The 18,840-nt window shown below is 39.0% G+C and overlaps 1 protein-coding gene across 2 annotated transcripts in view; it reads left to right on the forward strand.

Annotated features, from left to right (window-relative positions):
• USP6NL (USP6 N-terminal like) overlaps positions 1–18,840 on the forward strand; it is a 182,920-nt gene that overhangs the window by 109,192 nt on the left and 54,888 nt on the right. For both annotated transcript variants that reach the window (XM_040645424.1, XM_040645423.1), the window contains 2 exons: positions 6,733–6,772; positions 17,921–18,001. In XM_040645424.1, the coding sequence (XP_040501358.1) occupies positions 6,733–6,772; positions 17,921–18,001 (121 nt within the window). The remainder of the gene's footprint in view (positions 1–6,732; positions 6,773–17,920; positions 18,002–18,840) is intronic.

The raw sequence follows: 18,840 nt of genomic DNA on the forward strand, positions 1-18,840 counted from the left end.
GGAATTATCCCCGGTCTGAATGCCTGTGACAGAGTTACATCTGGAGAATGGAGAAATCAAGCGTATTTAAGAGAGAAATTTCGAAATTTGAACTTTCAGCATTTTTATCAAAAATAGTCACTGCTAGTCTGTTCAGCTTGGAATGCTTGGAATTTGAATAATGATAGAGCTTTTAGGTCAGAAGTTATTAATAGAAGGAAATTGCATCAAAAATAAAGATAAAATTAATATGAAGCTTCGGATTTTCAACTAATCAAAATGTGTGTATTTGTAAAAATTGGCAGATTGTTTGTAGTTTACTATGACTTTATAAATATTTGAAAGCCAAAATAAAAGTGTTTTTGTTTTTAAAGAACCTCTGTCTTGATGATAAGAGCTTGCAAATTCTTTCTACTTGTCTAATCCTTTTGATTAGAGTAAATCTAAACTTAGACAACTACAAAAACAAAATTTAGTCAACATACTCAATTTACTGATTTTAACAAGTTAAGTTTTACGTTTCCCAGTGAATGTCTGGCTCACAGAAATAAGACACCTGAGGTAGTGAAAGATTATCGGCACATATTCTCTAGTTAATAATTCTTTTAAGTTTAAAGCGGATAAGAAGAGATTGAGTTAAGGCCCCTCTCTTTCCAGGGATGACTACGTTGTTGTTTTTACTACCGTGTTTCTGTGAGGCATGGCTTCTTGCTGTCCACTTGGCATATTCTTTTCGCAACTTCTATGTACCTCTTTCCTTAGAGGACAAACCTTTGTTTTTTAAAGTGGGGTTAGGCAAACATTTTCTGTGAAGAGCCGGATAGGAAGTATTTTTGGCTTTGTGATCTTTGTCATAATGATTCAACTCTACTGTTGTAGTGTGAAGACAACCAGAAACAATACATGGATGAGCATGGCGGTGTTCCATTGAAACTTTATTTACGAAAGCAGGCAGTGGGCCAGATTTGACCCGTGGGGCTGTAGGTTGCTGATCTAAAGGAATACTCTGCCCTCATCCAGACTTTGGTCTTTCCTTTCTTCTACTTGGAGAATACTTAAGTGGCAAGGGGAAGATGCATATTTGCATGCCGGCATGTGTTCACCCTTTGTTTTCATACATTCACTCAGCAACATTTCGCGCCCTCCTGCAGCCCGCCAGCCAGTGTGCTTGAGGCTGGTGCCCTGCTATACATGTGTATTTTAGACATTGTGTGTAGCTTTTGGTAAGGCAGCAATCCCCCATTTTCTCCTTAGAAGGCTGTAAAAATTAATGCATGCCATCACAGAAATTTGAGGAGGAGAAGTTCTATGGCGATCAGTGTTGTGCACACAGCAGATTTTGTATAAAAGGTTTTAGGTATGGAGCAATAACGTGAGAAGATCCATATAGGAAAACTTGACCACATTCTTGCTCTTTCATCCATCTAAGCAGTCTCAAGACTGTTTTCACAATTCGGCATCCATCGATTGTGGAGGGAATGGACCTTATCAGGAATAAGGCCACATAAGACAGACCCCCAGCTAACATCATACCCAATGGTGAGAAGCTGAAGCTTTTCCTCCAAAATCAGGAACAGGACAAAGATGCCCATTCTTGCCAGTTTTATTCACATCATATTGGAAATTCTAGCCAGAGCAGTTAGGCAAGAAAAAGAAGTAAAATGCATCCAGACTGGAACAGAAGAAGTAAAACTGTCTCTATTTGCAAGTGAAATGATCTTATATATGGAAAACCATAAAGATTCCACCAAAAAATTGTTAGAACTGATAAATGAATTCAGTAAATTTGCAGCATACAAAATCAATATACAAAAATCGGTTGCATTTTTATACATAGTAAAAACTATCAAAAAGAAATTAAGAAAATAATTCTGTTTGTAACTGCATCAAAGAGAATAAAATAGCTAGGAATCAGTTTAACCAAAGAGAAAAAGACATACTCTGAAAACTATCAGACATTGATGAAAGAGATGTAAGATGATACAAATAAATGGAAAGAAGGTCCATATGCATGGACTGAAAGAATTGATTTTGTACAAATGTTCATACTACCCAAAGCTATCTACATATTCAGTGTAATACCTATCAAAATGCCAATGACATAGTCACAGAAATAGAACATGTGCAGTCTTCAAATTTGTATGGAACCACACAGACCAAAGAGCTAAAGATCAAAATAGCCAAAGCAATCTTGAGAAATAAGAACAAAGCTGGAGGCATCACACTTCGTGATTTTAAACTCTATTACAGACCTGAGTAGTCAAAACATTACAATATTGATGTAAAAATAGAGACATAGATTGATGGAACAGAATTGAGATTCCAGAAATAAACCTATGCATATATGGTGGATTAATTTGCAACAAAGCAGCCAAGCATATACAGTGGTGAAGGGATGGTCTCTTCAGTAAGTGGTGGTGGGAAAACTGGGCAGCCACATGCAGAAGAATGAGTGGATTAAAGGCTTTAAATGTAAGACCTGAAACCATCAAACTCCTAGAAAAAAACATAGGCCGTAATAAGCTCCTTGACATCGGTCTTGGCTATGATTTTTTGGCTCTGATACCAATAGCAGAGGCAACAAAAGCAAAAATAAACAAGTGAGACTGCATCAAACCAAGAAGATTTTGTATAGCATATAAAAGGACAGCCTACCAAATGAGAGAAAGTATTCTCTTTCTTTTTTTTTTTTAAAGATTTTATTTATTTATTCAACAGAGATAGAGACAGCCAGCGAGAGAGGGAACACAAGCAGGGGGAGTGGGAGAGGAAGAAGCAGGCCCATAGCGGAGAAGCCTGATGTGGGGCTCGATCCCACAACGCGGGGATCACGCCCTGAGCCCAAGGCAGACGCTTAACCGCTGTGCCACCCAGGCGCCCCCAAGAAAGTATTTTCAAATTAGGTATCTGATAAGGGGTTAATATCCAGAATATGTAAAGAACTCATACAACTAAGTAAAAAAAAAAAAAAAAAAATCCGATTAAATAATGGACAAAGAACCTGAATAGACATTTTCCCAAAGAAGACAAACAAATGGCTCCCGGACACATGAAAAGATGCTTAATGTCACCAATCATGAGGGAAATCCAAATCAAAATCACAGTGAGATATCACCTCATACCTGTTAGAATAGCTATTATCAAAAAGACAAGAAATAACAAGTTTTGGCAAGGATGTGGAGAAAAGGGGACCCTCGTGCACTGCTGGGAGGAATGTAAAATGGTGCAGCTACTATGGAAGCTACTTCTGGGTATTTATCCAAAGGGGAATCACTATCTCAAAAAGATTTTTGTATGTTGCAGTGTTCATTGCAACATTATTTACAGTAGCCAAAGCATAGAAACAACCTAAGTTGTCTGTTGGTGGATGAATGGATAGACACACACACACACTCAGAGGCATAGAGGCGTATTGTTCAGCCACAAAAAAGAATGAAATATTACCATTTATGACAACATGGATGAACCTTGAGGACATTATGCTAAGTGAAATAAATCAGATAAAGATAAATACTGTATGTTATCATTTATAGGTGGAATCTGAAACAACCAACCAAACAAAAAAATGAACTTATAGATACAGAGAACAGGTTTCTGGTTGCCAAAGGTGGTATGGGGAGTGGTGGTGCTGGGAGGTAGGCAAAATGGATGAAGGTGGTCAAAAGGTACAAATTTCTAGTAATAAGGTAAATAAGTCCTGGGTGGGGAGTATACAGCATGGTGACTATAGTTAATAATACTGTATTGTATATTTGACAGTATTGTATATTTGACAGTTGCTAAGGGAGTAGATCTTAAAAGTTTTCATCACAAGGGAAAAACCAAAAAATGTGTAGCCGAGTGTGGTGATGGAGGCTAACTAAACTAAAAGTAGTAATCATTTTTGATATATACGTATATCAAATCATTATGTTGTACATCTAAAACTAATACAATGTTATATGTCAGTTGTATCTCTATCAAAAAATTTAAAAAATAAATTTAAAAAATGCATATGAAGCAAGTCTTGGTTAGTAGGAGTTCAGTAACTGGGAATCTGATGGTGTTCCTGCACAGGCAGGCAGATCCTGGTAGGATAGAGGTGGGGTTGTGACAGGGCAAAAGGAAATAATGTAAGCTACCAAGGTGGAGGGAAATCCAACCCCAAGTCTGGCTAGTTCTGGATGTTGCCGAAGGCTGGCTGGTTGTCTGTATGTTCCTGCGTCTCTCTCCCAGGGTTTTCAGTAGTGCGGTTCGATGTTAAGGTGGTGCGGGATGCTGAGAGCAGTCTTGTCTCCTCTTGGATTTCACAGGTGCACTCTGTAGGACCTGAGCACCACAGGCCATGTGGCCTGAGCAGATAGATGGTCAGCACCTTTTCACAGACAAGTGCAGAAGTTGGTTCTGATTCAGCGTTGGGAATAGGCACAGTGAGGTTCTTAGTCTTTTTTTTTTTTTTTTAAGATTTTATTTATTTATTCGACAGAGATAGAGACAGCCAGCGAGAGAGGGAACACAAGCAGGAGGAGTGGGAGAGGAAGAAGCAGGCTCCTAGCGGAGAAGCCTGATGTGGGGCTCGATCCCATAACGCCAGGATCACGCCCTGAGCCAAAGGCAGACGCTTAACCGCTGTGCCACCCAGGCGCCCCTAGGTTCTTAGTCTTGTTTAGTAAACAGGAGGACACCAAAGAAATGTACCCAGCACCTTCAAAGAACGAGTCCTTTGGTAAGCAGCCAGAGTTGGCACTTCATTTGCAGTTGGGAAAGTTCAAATAAAGTTATTGGGATCTGCTCAAATCAGCTGTACAAAAAGTAACTCACCCAGGGCAGCCTACTCACCCCGGAAATACTGGTCCTAGTGTGCACACAGGGTGTCAGATGTTCCTCGTCGTTCAAGATGACCCCATTCACCTAAGAAATAAATGGCAGGGGTGTTGATAGACCCTTTTTCTGCCAGTAAGTGAAGAACGGATAGATGCACTTTTAAATTAGAAGTTACATCCTCTGCTCTTCGTACATCATTGGTTCTAGTAATCAGGGTTACAGATTAACAGGGAAATGTAGACTGTGAGCATAGTGAAACAAAAAAAAGCAAGGTGTCACTGTCAATAAAGGACAGTGAGTGGACACTTTACGTTAAAAAAAGAGACTTTCATATTAAAACCTCAAAAGTTTCTTTTTTTCTTCTTCTTCTTGAGAATTGGTTTCTTAGCCTTTTCTTCATATACTGCTGCACAAACAGAACATCTTGTCCATCTTCATTTGAAGTCACAGGGCTAGGTAGATAGAAGTGGGCATCTCTGTGTTAGGCTGAATGACTGCGGCTGACATGTTAGCTTATCTTTGAAGGGAAGGGTTTGGACTCTCTTTAAGATCTCTTCTGGTGGTTACACTTTCTGTCAGTTCCATTGCTGTAGGTTGGTTTGTGGTCCACCTAAGGACTCTTCAGAGTAGGGACAGAGTGCCTTTGAACACACTAGACTCTCGAATACTAATGCACTGTACTCTGAAAAGTGGTATTATGTGGTTCAAGAGAAACTAAGACAAGAATCTGTGTCATTGCCAACACATCAGTGTTACTGAGGTAGCAATTCAAAGCACAGAGCTTTGTTACAGATAGCTCGTTGTTGTTACATTACTGGCAGTTAATACAAGAGTCTCAGCGTGTTTTAGGTTAGAGTTGATGTCACAGTGTTACCGTATCAGAGAAATGAATTTGATCTTTTGTTGTATATTTAAAAATCTCATCCCCATTGAAGTTTTAACAAATGAAGCTTTCCTGATTTATAGAATTAGATTTTCCTTTTTCATGCATAAATCTATTGGAGGCTATTTTATTTATTTTTAAATTTTATTTATTTATTTAAGATTTTATTTATTTATTTGAGAGACAGAGCTAGCAAGAGAGCAGGAACGGGAAAGAGAGAGAGAAGCAGGCTCCCCCCTGAGCAGAGAGCCCGATGTGGGGCTCAATCCCAGGACCCTGGGATCATGACGCGAGCCGAAGGCATATGCTTAAATGACTGAGTCACCCAGGTGCCCTGATCTTATACCATTTTTTTAAAAAGCAATCATTTGTTATAGGCCATAATTTGAGCCAGAGAGTGGAGGTGATGTTGTAGAGTAGGGGTTGGCAAACTATGGCCTGCAGGTCACATTCAGCTCCCCACCTGTTTTTGCAAACCTTTGGTGGGAATAAAACCACAAGCAGTCTACTATTATCTGTGTCTGCTTGGGCAATACAGCCTTACAGTTGAATAGTTAACGAAAAAGGTTGTTCGGTCTGCAAAGCCTAATGCATTTACTATTTAAATATTTACCTTCCCAGAAGAAGGTTGCTGACTGGGTCTGCAGGAGTGTTGTCCAGTGGGACTTTCCTGCAGTGGTGGGAATGTTCTTTCTGTATACACACTGTTCAAAATGATAGCCTCTGTCTGCATGACTGTCATGCACTTGAACTGTGGCTAAGGTGAGACTGAAAAACTGAATTGTTAATTTTATTTAATTTGAACTTAACATTTAAGATTAAATAGCCACATGTGGCTGGAGATGACTGTCTTAGCGTATGTCTAGAGATTTGAAGATAGGGGACCTTGTGGGTTCAGAATCACTGATTGTTTTATATTGAATTTGGTAGAATGGAAGCTTTTGTAATGTGATCCATTCTTGAGATGATGATAAATGGTTGTATATCGTATGTATCTATAGGTATATAATTTTTTAAAAGTTCATTATGATTTCAAAAATTTCACATATACTATTTTTCCTTTGCAGTGAGGAGGAGCTCCCGTATCATAATGCAGCTATGGAACGGGTGAGTCCCAGCCCTGCATGTATTTATCGTTACCAGTGAATGATGTTTATCAGAGGAATAAAATCTCCACCTTTGTGATTTTGAGTGCCATGTTATATGTAAATGGTGCAGGCATTTAAATTTAACCCAGAGTGTATCACTGTAAAAAAGTAATTAATGGCAAAACCATTTTAGGAGCTATTTGGAACTTCTGATAGATGTTTGAAAAAAACGAAAGGTAACAGTTATCAGAGACTTGTGTTCTAGACAGTTCTCAGTGTAGGAGTGCTTCGCATATAGAGCCTTTGAAGAGCACAGGTGCTTGGGACCCTCCTCCGTCTGTTAGGTCAGACTCTCTGGGCAGGAGCCCACGTAGGTCGTTTGTGGAAAGCTTCACAAGGGATTCTCGTGTACTCTGTAGCTAATAAAGCAGGATTCTAGACCAGTAGCTTTTTGTAATAAAACTATTCCATGGGATTGTAACCAAATTTCCTATAAACAACAACAGAAGTTTGCTTCAGTCACGTAAGTCTATTAGCTTTTAAGGACTTTAAAAAATCTTACGTTTAATAAACTTTTTACTTTTTTTTTTTTTTTTTTTTAACTGTTTCCCCTTTGTTCATTATATTTAGCAAGGGAGCTGGTTCCATAGTTGTGTGTCCATGACAGTTAGGGATTGAATGTCTTAAGGCTGGTCAGAATCTCCCTCCCCTTCTCTGTTTGGTTTTTTTTCCTGTTCCAAAAAATGAATTGCAGAATGGAAGGCAGGCTACGGATTGGGATTATCATCAGTTTGTTTATGTTCTATGGGGGAAAGATGCTGAGTCCAGATAATAGAGGTAAAGAATTGGAATGAGAATTTGAAAAATACTTTAGAAAATCTTCCTAAAATCAAAAATTTCTGGAAATAAGAAAATGAAGCATACCTTTAAGATGTAGACAAAATTGCCAATTGAAATACATAAAGATCCTTATAGGTATTTGCTGCAGTTGAATTCTCTTGTGACTGCCTCATTTTCTCCCAGTACCACAACCTTGATGTTTTGGCAAATGAGTTTCTTTCTTAAAATAGATAACATTATTGAGTAGCAGCTGTGTATCAAGAACTGGACTAGGTACTGCCTAGAATACTAGGGTCAAATAAGAGGTAGTTTCTGCCTTTGAGACACTCGCTGTCCATCCAATGACTAGAGGAAGGTCAAGTGAGATAATAGGTGGGAGATTATTGGTGACCTCTATCAATCCAGTTTGAAATGGGAATCTGAGGCTCTGTCCCAAATCTTTGACCTTTTTCTCTCTTGTCTAGTGTCCCAACTTCACTGATCCTTGGACCTCACTGATCTAACCACTGTTACATCATCCCTCCCCAAACTCATGTCTTCATTCTCCTCTCTTCCCAGCTGAAATTGTACTGTCGGTCAGTACAATCACTCCCATACACCTTTACCTCCCACCCCTCTCTTGCTTCCTCTGGACTAAAGGTCCAGCCCTGATTCAGGCCAACTTTCAGGCTAGGAAAGCATGCTATTCCTGGTCAAGTTTTGCTCCATTTCAACTATTGGAACATTCTCTTTCCTCCTCAAACTCCCAGTACCTCCTCTGTCCTCTCAGCTCATGTTCTTCTTATTTCTTATAAGAAAACAGAAGCAATCAGGGAACTTCCACAAACTTCCACAGCCACACCTACCCACCTGTCTTCATCTGTGTTTTTATAGGCTCTCATCACTGTGAGTGATTAGACTTGTTCAGGGACATCACTTGAGCTATTCTTCTCTCCCTCTCCCGAATTCTTTCTCTTCCTGCTTGATTGTTCCCATCAGAGTAAAATTTGTTATTTCTCCTGTAAAGCAACAACCCCAATACCAATCTTCTTTTGCCCCATTTCCTCCACAGAACTAACCTGATTCTCTGTTGTCTTACAGCAAAACTCCTCCGGAGAGGTGTCTATACCCCTTCTTTTCCATTTCTTTCCTGCATTTCCTTCTTGCATCCATTCCAATCAGATTTTTAACTCCCCACCCTTATCCCCACCCCCCTCCTGGCCTGGATTAGGGTCTCTAATTACCTTTATACTGTGACATCCAGTAGGCAGTTTTCAGGCTTCCTCTTGACCTACGAGCAGCTTTTGACGTTGGTGGCTATGGTCTCATTCTTACACATTCTTTCTTCCCAGCCTTCAGACCCTCTGCGTGTTCTTTCCTCACTGGCTGCTTGTTCTCAGTTTCCTCTGTTCATTCCTTCTCATCTCCTAGATCTCTGCTTTGAGGTACCCCAGGGCCCAGGCCTTGGAACTTCTCTTTCCTGTCTGTATTTTTTCCTTGTTAATCTATCTCATCTCGTCTTTTGGCTTTAGATGCCAACCGTATGTTGATGACTTGGCTCCCTGAATCCCATACTTGTATATCCTTGCATATACTTTTAAATGTCTACACTTAGATGTCTAACAAATGTCCAAACAGGGGTTTCTGTTATTCTCTTTAAATCCATTCTGTTACACAGGAGCGCTACTCTTCTGGTTGGTCAGTCTAAAACTTCTAAGTTATCTTTGACTTCCTTTCTTTTGTAGTCTGCATTTCATTGGTCAGCAATCCTGTGAGCTCTGCCTTCAAAATATATTCAGAATTTGATGACTTACCATCACCACTTCTGCCACCCTCTTCACTGTAACCTCTCTTCTGGAACTTTATATCTTCCTGCTTCTGCTGTTGTTCCCCTTTCTCCCCCATGATCTTCCTGTTCACCAAAAGAGATAGAATGAGCCTGTTAAAGTAAGTAAGAACATGACACTCTGATTGGAGCATTATGTTGGCCCTCAGTCATATCCACAGTAAAACGGGAAGTCCTTAGAGTGACCTTCAAAGCCCTGTATGACGTGCTTTTTGTTAAGGCTGTCATTTAATCTTCACTGCTTTCTCTTCCTTACTGGCCTCTGTCGTGGTTCTAGAGCATACCTGCCATATTCCTTCTTTGGCTGCTTCCTCTCCTGGGGTGCTTCCCTGCCTCCTCTCCCAATAGCTACGAGACACATTCCATTTCCTTTGCTTTTTCACATGTCACCTTCAGAGTAAGACCCTCCTCCCTGGCTATCATATCTAAAATTGGGAACTCCCTCCCCCCACACATGCTAATTATCCCTCTTCTTCCTCTGTTTTTCTCTTTAGCACTTAACAGTATTTCACGTTTTATATATATTACTCAGGTCTTTATTTTGTCTGTTTGCTTACTAGGATGTCATCTCTCTGGGGGGGTGGTTATCTACTCTGTTCACTGCTGTACCCCCAGAACACAGAGCCTTGCACATAGTGTATGCTCAGTAAGTGGTGGCTGAATGCATAATTCAGTGACTGTAACGGCTGCTTTTTAACACTAAATGTGGTGACTTAAACACTTTTGAATATTACAGTGGCCTTTGAGAAATTAGGGAGAGAAGAATTAGAAGGTATCTTTTAACAAAAGTAATCCATATTTGGCAAAATAAAATATGGCAACCCAGTGTAGACTCCTGCCTTCAGTGCCCCTGCTTCTCTTTTTCTTTTGTATAGTTTTCTAGTACAGAAAGTTCAGAAGTCTGGAAACTGGTGATATAGATGATTCAAGAAGGGTGACAGTGAGGGAAAGGAGAAATAAAAGACAAAAACGAGTGGAGGATGCATGCTTGAAGGAGGTTGTCATTACATTTTTGTTTTTTTAAGAGACTTGCCTTTAGAATAAAAGACCTATTTTATGCAATTATGCTTATAATTAATTGGTTGTTTACTTTAAAGAGTTTAATAGGAAGTCCCTAAAAAAAATCTATGCATACCTTAATAATTTACTGAGAGGCAGGATTCTGAGGCTGCTCATTGAGGTTCCATTTATGCCTTTTGTGTAAGTTTTGTCTAAAACTGCTCTCCTATTGCATGACCTGCCTTTTAATCTTTTGGTCTCTTTAAAGTGGAATGAGAACTTCTAGACACATGCAAAGCAGACTAAGACTGTAAACTTTTTAGTTATCAGAATTTCCCCCAATTTTTCTGGTTTAAGTTTAGTTCATTATTCTTAGGTGACTGCCTAGTCCTAATGGCCAAGCCTGCAGTTTCCAGGAAGCTAATAAAAAATTTTGCATGTATTTATCATTGAATAACATCAGCGGAAATAGTACCTTGCTGAATTCTACACATGTTTATTAATCTTTACAAAGCATACACTTGAAGCATGCACTTAGTGCCGTTTGGGAAGACTTGTACACTAATGCGTAGTCAAGTAATCATGATTTGAGTTCCAGCTTCACCATTATTTTACATAAGGCCATTCTCTGTTTAAAATAGGGTAGTGTTGCAAGTCTCTCATAAGAGGATTAGTGTTGATATTTGCAGAGTGCTTTGGATTCCCCCAAACAGGCATTTAAACAAATAAACAATCACACTTATTACATTTACTTGGCAGAGAACAATATTAATAATGGATTATATTGTTTCTTTGAGTTTATTGATGTTTTTAATAAGGATAAAGGATATGTAAGGCTATGAATTTTCATGAATTCAGCTATTCCTTTATGTAATGCAGTATTTTGCATAGCTTATAGGATATCAGAGTCTATTCTTATCTTTAAAAACTGTATCTTAATTTTATGTGGTGTGAAATCTTACTCAAAATACATGACCAATAGACTTTTCAGTGTCGTTCTTTTGTCAAAACAGGACTCTCTTTCCTGTACTTCTTGTCCTCTTCTGACATCTGCTGGTGAGGTCTAGGTGTGTGTGACTCTGGCCCACTGTCCTCAGTCACTTGTCCCACGCTCAAACATTAGAGACAAAAAAGCATCTGAAGACTTGAACTTTAGTAAAGTTCCAAGATTTCTTATTCTAGAAGAGAAGGCCATTTGATATCCATCTATGTGTTGTGTATATGTGTAGCTGTTACTATCAGGGTTATTAATCATGTTAACAGTGGAAGGAGCCTGGGAGTAGACAGGAGATAAGGTAGCACCATGTGGATGATTCCACAGTTGTCAAGTACTTACTGTTCAGTTGGTCCTGCGTAGGGTTAAAAATATAGGGTTAAAAATATAGTCTGAGGGGCACCTGGGTCGCTCATTCGTTAAGTATCTGCCTTTGGCTCAGGGCGTGATCCTGGCGTTCCGGGATCAAGCCCCGCATCAGGCTCCTCGCTGGGAGCCTGCTTCTTCCTCTCCCACTCCGCCTGCTTGTGTTCCCTCTTTCGCTAGCTATCTCTCTGTCTGTCAAATAAATAAATAAAATCTAAAAAAAAAAAATATATATATATATATATATATAGTCTGAGATCACTGGAGATTGAGAAGTAGCAAAGAAGACATTGGTCCCAGCCAGTTTTAATCATTATACCTTCCTTGCCTGAGTACGAGGGGCCAGTCCGACTCAGAGGGGGGCATCAACTTAGGACAATCAGGTATCAGATTGCAAACTCAAATGGAAGTTTTAGTCCTTTTCTGAAAACATCTCCTAGGAAGAAAAGTGCACAACAGTGTACCATGTTCATAGTCAGTGGAGGTAACAGAGAGATAACAAAGGGAATATAGGATAGACATAAAGACCTTGGCATTATTTTCCTATTGATTATGTTGTTTTGACATTCTTGGGGGAACAGAATTTTCTTATACTAGGGTTTCCTATCTGATTTTAACAACTGCAGTGATGAGCTCACCTAGTACCCAGATCTTAGTTTTTGAAAACCATTCCCCATTAAAAAGAACCACTGTTTCTTAAAGAAGTAGCTGATCTAGGCTTAGGGTAGAAAAAGTATAAAGTGAAGTGAACCTGATTATTTTGTGCCAGATAGTGTCCACTTGAAGGGGGAAATCTCCAACCAGATAAGAGGCAGTTCTGCCTAATTTGAGACAATTTGAGCTTCTAAAAGAATGATGATGATAGTGGATTATAACACATTGAATAAAATAGTTCTTTTATACCATAGTGCTATTTCAAAGGGAGGAGGAGCTAGAAGGAAACAACTTTTAAATAGAAAAGTGTCAATTAATAATATAGAACAAATCATAGAAAAAAACCACCACATCATTTTAGCACCATCAGAATTAGAATCTATTCAGGCAGGGATTATCAGTGGATGGTAAGACCATCTATTCAGGCAAGTATTATCAGGGGATGGTAAGACCATCAGAATTAGAATCTCTTCAGGCAGGGATTATCAGTGGATGGTGAGACCATTGAATAGAATTATTAAGGAACAGGATGTTCACACTCCCTCAAAGTGTGCTACACAGATTACAGTTGACCATTGACCATACAGTGGAGGTGACCCCTCATGAAGTTGAAAATTCACATACAACTTCTTTTTTTTTAAAGATTTTATTTATTTATCTGAGAGAGAGAGAGAGAGCACAAGCAGGGTGGAGGGACAGAGGGAGAAGGAGAAGCAGACCCCCTGGGAAGCAGAGAGCTCGATGCAGGGCTCCATCTCAGGACCCGAGATCATGACCTGAGCTGAAGGCAGATGCTTAACAGACTGAGGCACTCAGGCGCCCACACATACGACTTTTGACTCCCCCAGATCTTAACTACTTAGCCTACTGTTGACTGGAAGCCTTATGGATAACATGAACAATTAACTGTTAATAAATATATTTATTATATTTATTAATATATTAATCTACTTTATATGCTCTTACGTGTTAGATACCATATTCTTACAATAAAGTAAGATAGAGAAAAGAAAATGTGATTAAGAAAATTTTTTGTAAGGAAGAGAAAATACATTTACAGTCCTGTATTGTATCAGCATGTAAGTGGACCCATGCAGTTCAAACCCATGTTCAAGGGTGAACTGTAGAAGTATATGGTGCACTCTTCTAACCTTCTGTAGGTTTACAGTAGTTCAAAACAAAAGTTAGGAGAAGTAAGATGTCTCTATTTGAAGTCAGCAGAGTTATCTAATATCAATTTTGTATAGACTTCAAACATCAGTAGTTCTGCTTTCTGGCAGTACTTTGAAAAGCGTTGCCAGCATGATGGACCGATACCATTTTTGCCATTATGCTGCATGAGATACTATTACAATTCATTTCTGGTTATTTCTATATTACAATGATTGAATTGCTGTCAGAAGTATTTATGTTCTTGGTCTATCCATTCATCCACTTTCTGCCTCCTGCCCCTCTACCTCTGGGACCACAGAATGCTATTAATTGTTTCATAGTGCTGTTTGCTTATCTTTTCTTATATAAATTATGTTTAATTTTAAAATATTTGTTTGACTTTTTAAATATAACTGCCACTATTTTAGGTGTTGGAGTTAAATCAGGAGTATGTAATATGGTTTCTGTTCTCAAGGAGTTTATGCTTGAATAATAACAATAACGATAAGATTTGGGCAACTAAAACACAGCTGTTAGGTGTTATAACTATAATCATAATAATTCTTATTTTGTAGAAAAAATAACTAAGATACAGAGAGATTAAGTAACTTGCCCCAAATGAAACATATAGGAAGGGGCAGAATTCAAATTTGAATCCAGGTCAGCAGGGTCCTTAGTCCATGCCAGGAAATGCTGAGGAAATAGTTTATTTTGCTTGGAGCATGGAGGCATTTGAGAAAGGTTCCAGACCTTTGACATTTGACTGGATCTTGAGAGAATACATTTTACCAAATGATGGTGGGGAAGAGCATCACGGCAGACAAATAGCAAACTTTGGTTAAAGAGGCATGAAAATACATCACGTGCTGGGAATGACAAATATTTCAGAGTGGCCAGATCGTACCAGTATCAAGAAGTGAAATTGGAAGGTGAATGGGGTCATATTGTGAAGGGCCATCCCTGTAGATGTTTAAACTTCATTTGTAGATAGTAAGTAGCCACTGAAGCGTTTTTAACTGTGACACATTTTAAAAGGTGTGGTAGGTACGAGTAAGGAGTTAGCGCCTTTATCTAGGAATTAGGGTTGCTCAACTGGGGCAGGGGACATGATGGAAGCAAGAGACATGGATGGGGCCAGCAGAGTGTGGTTTGGGGAGTGGGAAGGAAGGGAAAGGACGATGAAAAACAAGGTTCTGGTTTGATTGGCTTAGTAGGTAGTGATGCTGTTACTTCATGTTTGGGAAGAGCAGGGTGATAGCGCACAGTCAGGGAAATAGTTATGGATACGTTGAAACTGAGTGTCTGCTGAGCTTGTACGTCAAGGTTCTCACTTGCTCTTCTTTTCTAGTTTGTCTTGATGTTACTGAGTCCACAACAAGATAGTGTTCCTTAGCCTGTTTTCCCAGAGCATTCAAGTTCACATTTGTCACGTGTGATTTCAGTTACTTCTTACTTCAGAGTAAGTTCTGGAACAGTTAGTTGTGGCATGTTTGCTGATAAAGTATATTTTATCCACGAGTTAGAGGTTCATGACTGGGGGGGGCAGTCACTTGCATTCAAATCAGGTGTGGCTGAATTGATGGCATTATGGAGTTAACATTTAAACTTGATGGAACTACTGATACATAATTTTTAAATCCTGCAGCCCAGAGCTTTCCCCAAGCTGTATCTTTTTTTTTTTCTTCCCTGTAGGGGAAAGAAAAGCATAGTTATTAATGGTTTTTAAAATCGTGTGTGTGTGTGTGTGTGTGTGTGTTTTGTCCTTACTTGTTAGTGTGTAGCATTTAAAATTATGTATGTAAGAACTAGAATACAGAGTATGCCTTTAAAAAAAAGAGTAACTAGTTCTTAAAGTGATTCATTGATAATTCATAGTCATAAAAATGAAGGATAGCAAGAGACCTGCTAGGTCTCAGCAGGGTTGTTCTTGGCAAAGTGTATGTTATTATACTCTTGGGTTGGCTTGAATTATTTGGTGTTTTCCTGTTGGTGGAGAAAGGAATTGTGCTTTGAAGAAGTCAGGGGAGGAAGTGCAGAAGAACAAAAAAATACTAAACTTAGATCAATCTTAATTTTTCCCAACTTGGCCTTCTCTAAAGTCACGTTTAGCAGAAACATTAATTAGATTTCAGTGCCCCACTGAGCTTTAAAATTAAACATATTTCTGGAACCATCTGCAACATTTTATTGCTAATAATATAATGAAGAATATATTTAGTCTTTTGAAAAATGGGAATTATAACAGTGTTTTGCTCACGAGTGATCATCTTTTATTATGAGAAACCTATCACAATTTTTAGAAAGAGTTAAGAAGTGATTAAAAAGTTTTGAAAATATGCTTTAAAATAAAATTCTCTAAAAATTTTTTCATTTTCGGAAAATGAGGATCTTTTCCTATAATCAGGATTTTCTTTGGGATTTTATGCTTCTTTTAAATCGAAAAATATTGATGGTGGGCATATGCCATCTGCCTGTGTGAGGCTGGATTGAAGACCATCAATAAGGAGGCATTGCTTTCTTCCAAAACTGTGGTCACGTGAGCTGTGCAGAGGACACATGGGAAGCAGGAGACCTTGCTGCGGTGGCTCAGAGGGCAGGTTCCGAAGCCAGGCTTCCTGGCTGTGAGCCTCTCATCACACTTGAATTTCCTACATAGGGGAATCTGAAAGCCATTAAACCACCTTGTGCCTCTGTTCCCTTATTTGTAAAATAGGGATTATTATACGTGCCTCACAGGGTTGTAATGAGCACACCATTTTGAGCATAAAGTCGATTTTCAGAACTGTTTTTTTTTTTTTTTTGGGCTGTCTAGTCTTTCATTTCCTTTGCTTTTGATTCACAGATCTATTACACTTACAGAGGCCTGCAGAAAAGAAAATGTGGGCATTGGGAATTAACAAAATAGTGGAATCTCAGCTCACTCATAAGGAACGATCTCTTTGGGTTCTTTTCATGAAAATGAGATGGTTAGGTGCCTGCTCTGTGCCCGGCACTGTTGGAGGGACTGGGGAAACCACACATGTCCACGTTCATGGGGCGCAGAGGCGTTAGGGGAAGATGCAGGTTAGGCGTGAGGCCGCTGTGGGCTCCCTAACTCGGAAGCCTGGTAGGAGATGGTCCTGCGCACCTGGTCATAGACAGAGAGGTCACCGCCGACTTCTTGGCTGAGGTGGGTGTTTTTCCCTGTCTGAAAGGATGGAGTACAAATAGGCCTTCTGAGGGTTCAGGCTTCCACAGAAAAGGGACAGAGGAGCCGTACATGCCCAGATCTTTTTCTAAACTTACTAAATAAGTTAAGTCACTTACCACCTTACAAGTGAGGAAGAGATTGGATAGCAGGCCCAAATAATTAGGAAAAAACATCCCTTCTCCTGGAAACGAAAGAAGGGAGGAAGAAGTATTTTCTGTACCACCCTCCCCATTCCCCAGCTTTGCTCCAGTTCCAATTTGGTGTGATGTCCAAGACCCCTGCCTACATTTTCAGCCTCATGTCCTTTTTTAGCCTTTTAGAACTACTGTTGGCCGCCCACGGTGCTACGCTGTCTCAGAACTACATTTATCCATGCTTCATGGAATATTCAGTCCCCTGTTGCACTTTGATGAAAGTCCTAATAATCTTTTAATAAACTTTCAATTCTTCATTTAGGACTTACCTTCTTTAACATTGCTAGGTGGGTTTGACTGCTTCTTCCATTGTGACCTTGTGGTCACCTTTTGTGACCGTATGTTGTCATACCTGTCACAGTGTACCACCCATGTCCACGACAGTTGCCCTGAGTTTGAACTTCCTTCAGGGCAGCAACTTTTACTTACTTTTGGATAAGTTTTTCCCTAACACATTGCTAGTTAGATATTAATCTCCCCACAAATAAATACCCAGTTCTCCTTTAAAGAATCATCTCCGTCACTGAAAACATTAAGATGGTAGAATTCAGTAAAATGTAAAAGAAGACAATGGAATTTTGAAGTGTTTTTTTGTTGCTGCATAAAAAATATTGCAAAATATTTTAGAATTTCCTTTTGGTTTAATTTAGTAGAATACATAGGGTTTTCACTGACTAGTTTAAAAGCATTAGAAAATTTAAACAGTTCCTTTCTCTTTACCTGTCCCATTGGAGCATCTCCCATGTATCTTAACTTTGGCTATGGAATACTATTGCTACAACTATAATCACTTATCTGACTTTTTAAAGTTAGATAGTATATTTGCTGTCTAAAAGCTTAACTTTTTTAGTATTTTTTTAGCAGCATTTTCTTTGACTTTTTTTTTTTTTTTTTTGGTAATTTGTAAGTATAGAAGCCTCAAACATTAACAATGAATTTCAATTTTATTTTAGCAAAAGCAGCTGGAAATTGAAAGAACTACTAAGTGGTTGAAAATGCTAAAAGGATGGGAAAAATACAAGAACACTGAAAAGGTAATTAAAATAATGTTACTTCTTTCTGAAACTATACAAATTTAATGTGAATTTTCCCTATAAAAGTTTCTCTTGAATTATAGAAGTATTAATGTTCGTATTCTTTTAAAAAATTTCAGAAGAATTTAATTTAGTGGGATGCCTCAAGTTAGGAGTCTTTATGTTATAACAGAATACCCATTCAGATAGGTTTCAGCAATTGAGAGGATGTACCAGGTTGTCCAGAGGTAGGATGGTTTCAGGAGTGATTTGCTTCAGACGCTCCTTTGCGTTGCCTGTGACTTAGTTTCATTCCCCCTCGTCTCTGCCTTCTGCAGTGCCAGCTTTACCTTGAGCTTGGCTTCCCTCTGGGATCAGAATCCTTGCAGCAATTCTGGGCTTCATACCCACATGTCACGCTGCTCAGGAAGAGGGCTGGCCCCTGAAAGCTTTCCCTGAAGCAAGAGTGATCTTTCCAAAAGCTTCTAGCAAATCTCCCCTTAAATCTTTTTGCCCTGCAGAGTTGGGGCTGAGTTTTAAACCAATTAAAATGTAACACATACATCTATTACTGTCACCACCAGTCTCATCACAAAAGTCTTTAAACATTGGGAAGCTGTGAAGTTCATGGTGGTAGAAGTTTTTTTTTTTTTTTTTTTTAAAGAGAAAAGGGCTCTCTTTCAATAAAGTTGGGAATATCAGAGCTAACCCAAGTGAAGCAAAGTTAAGTCCTTTATTACAGGACTCCTCAGAGTCTTTACTATTATAACGCGTGGTAGGGGGACCACGTCTTCAAGAGGGTCCTTAAACTGAGTGCAACTTACTCAACAGTGGAAATCTTTTTGTCCTTGGGCATCTCG

This window comes from Ursus maritimus, unplaced genomic scaffold (genome assembly GCF_017311325.1).
Source record: "Ursus maritimus isolate PB19 unplaced genomic scaffold, ASM1731132v1 scaffold_31, whole genome shotgun sequence".
In the NCBI taxonomy this organism is placed as follows: Eukaryota; Metazoa; Chordata; class Mammalia; order Carnivora; family Ursidae; genus Ursus; species Ursus maritimus.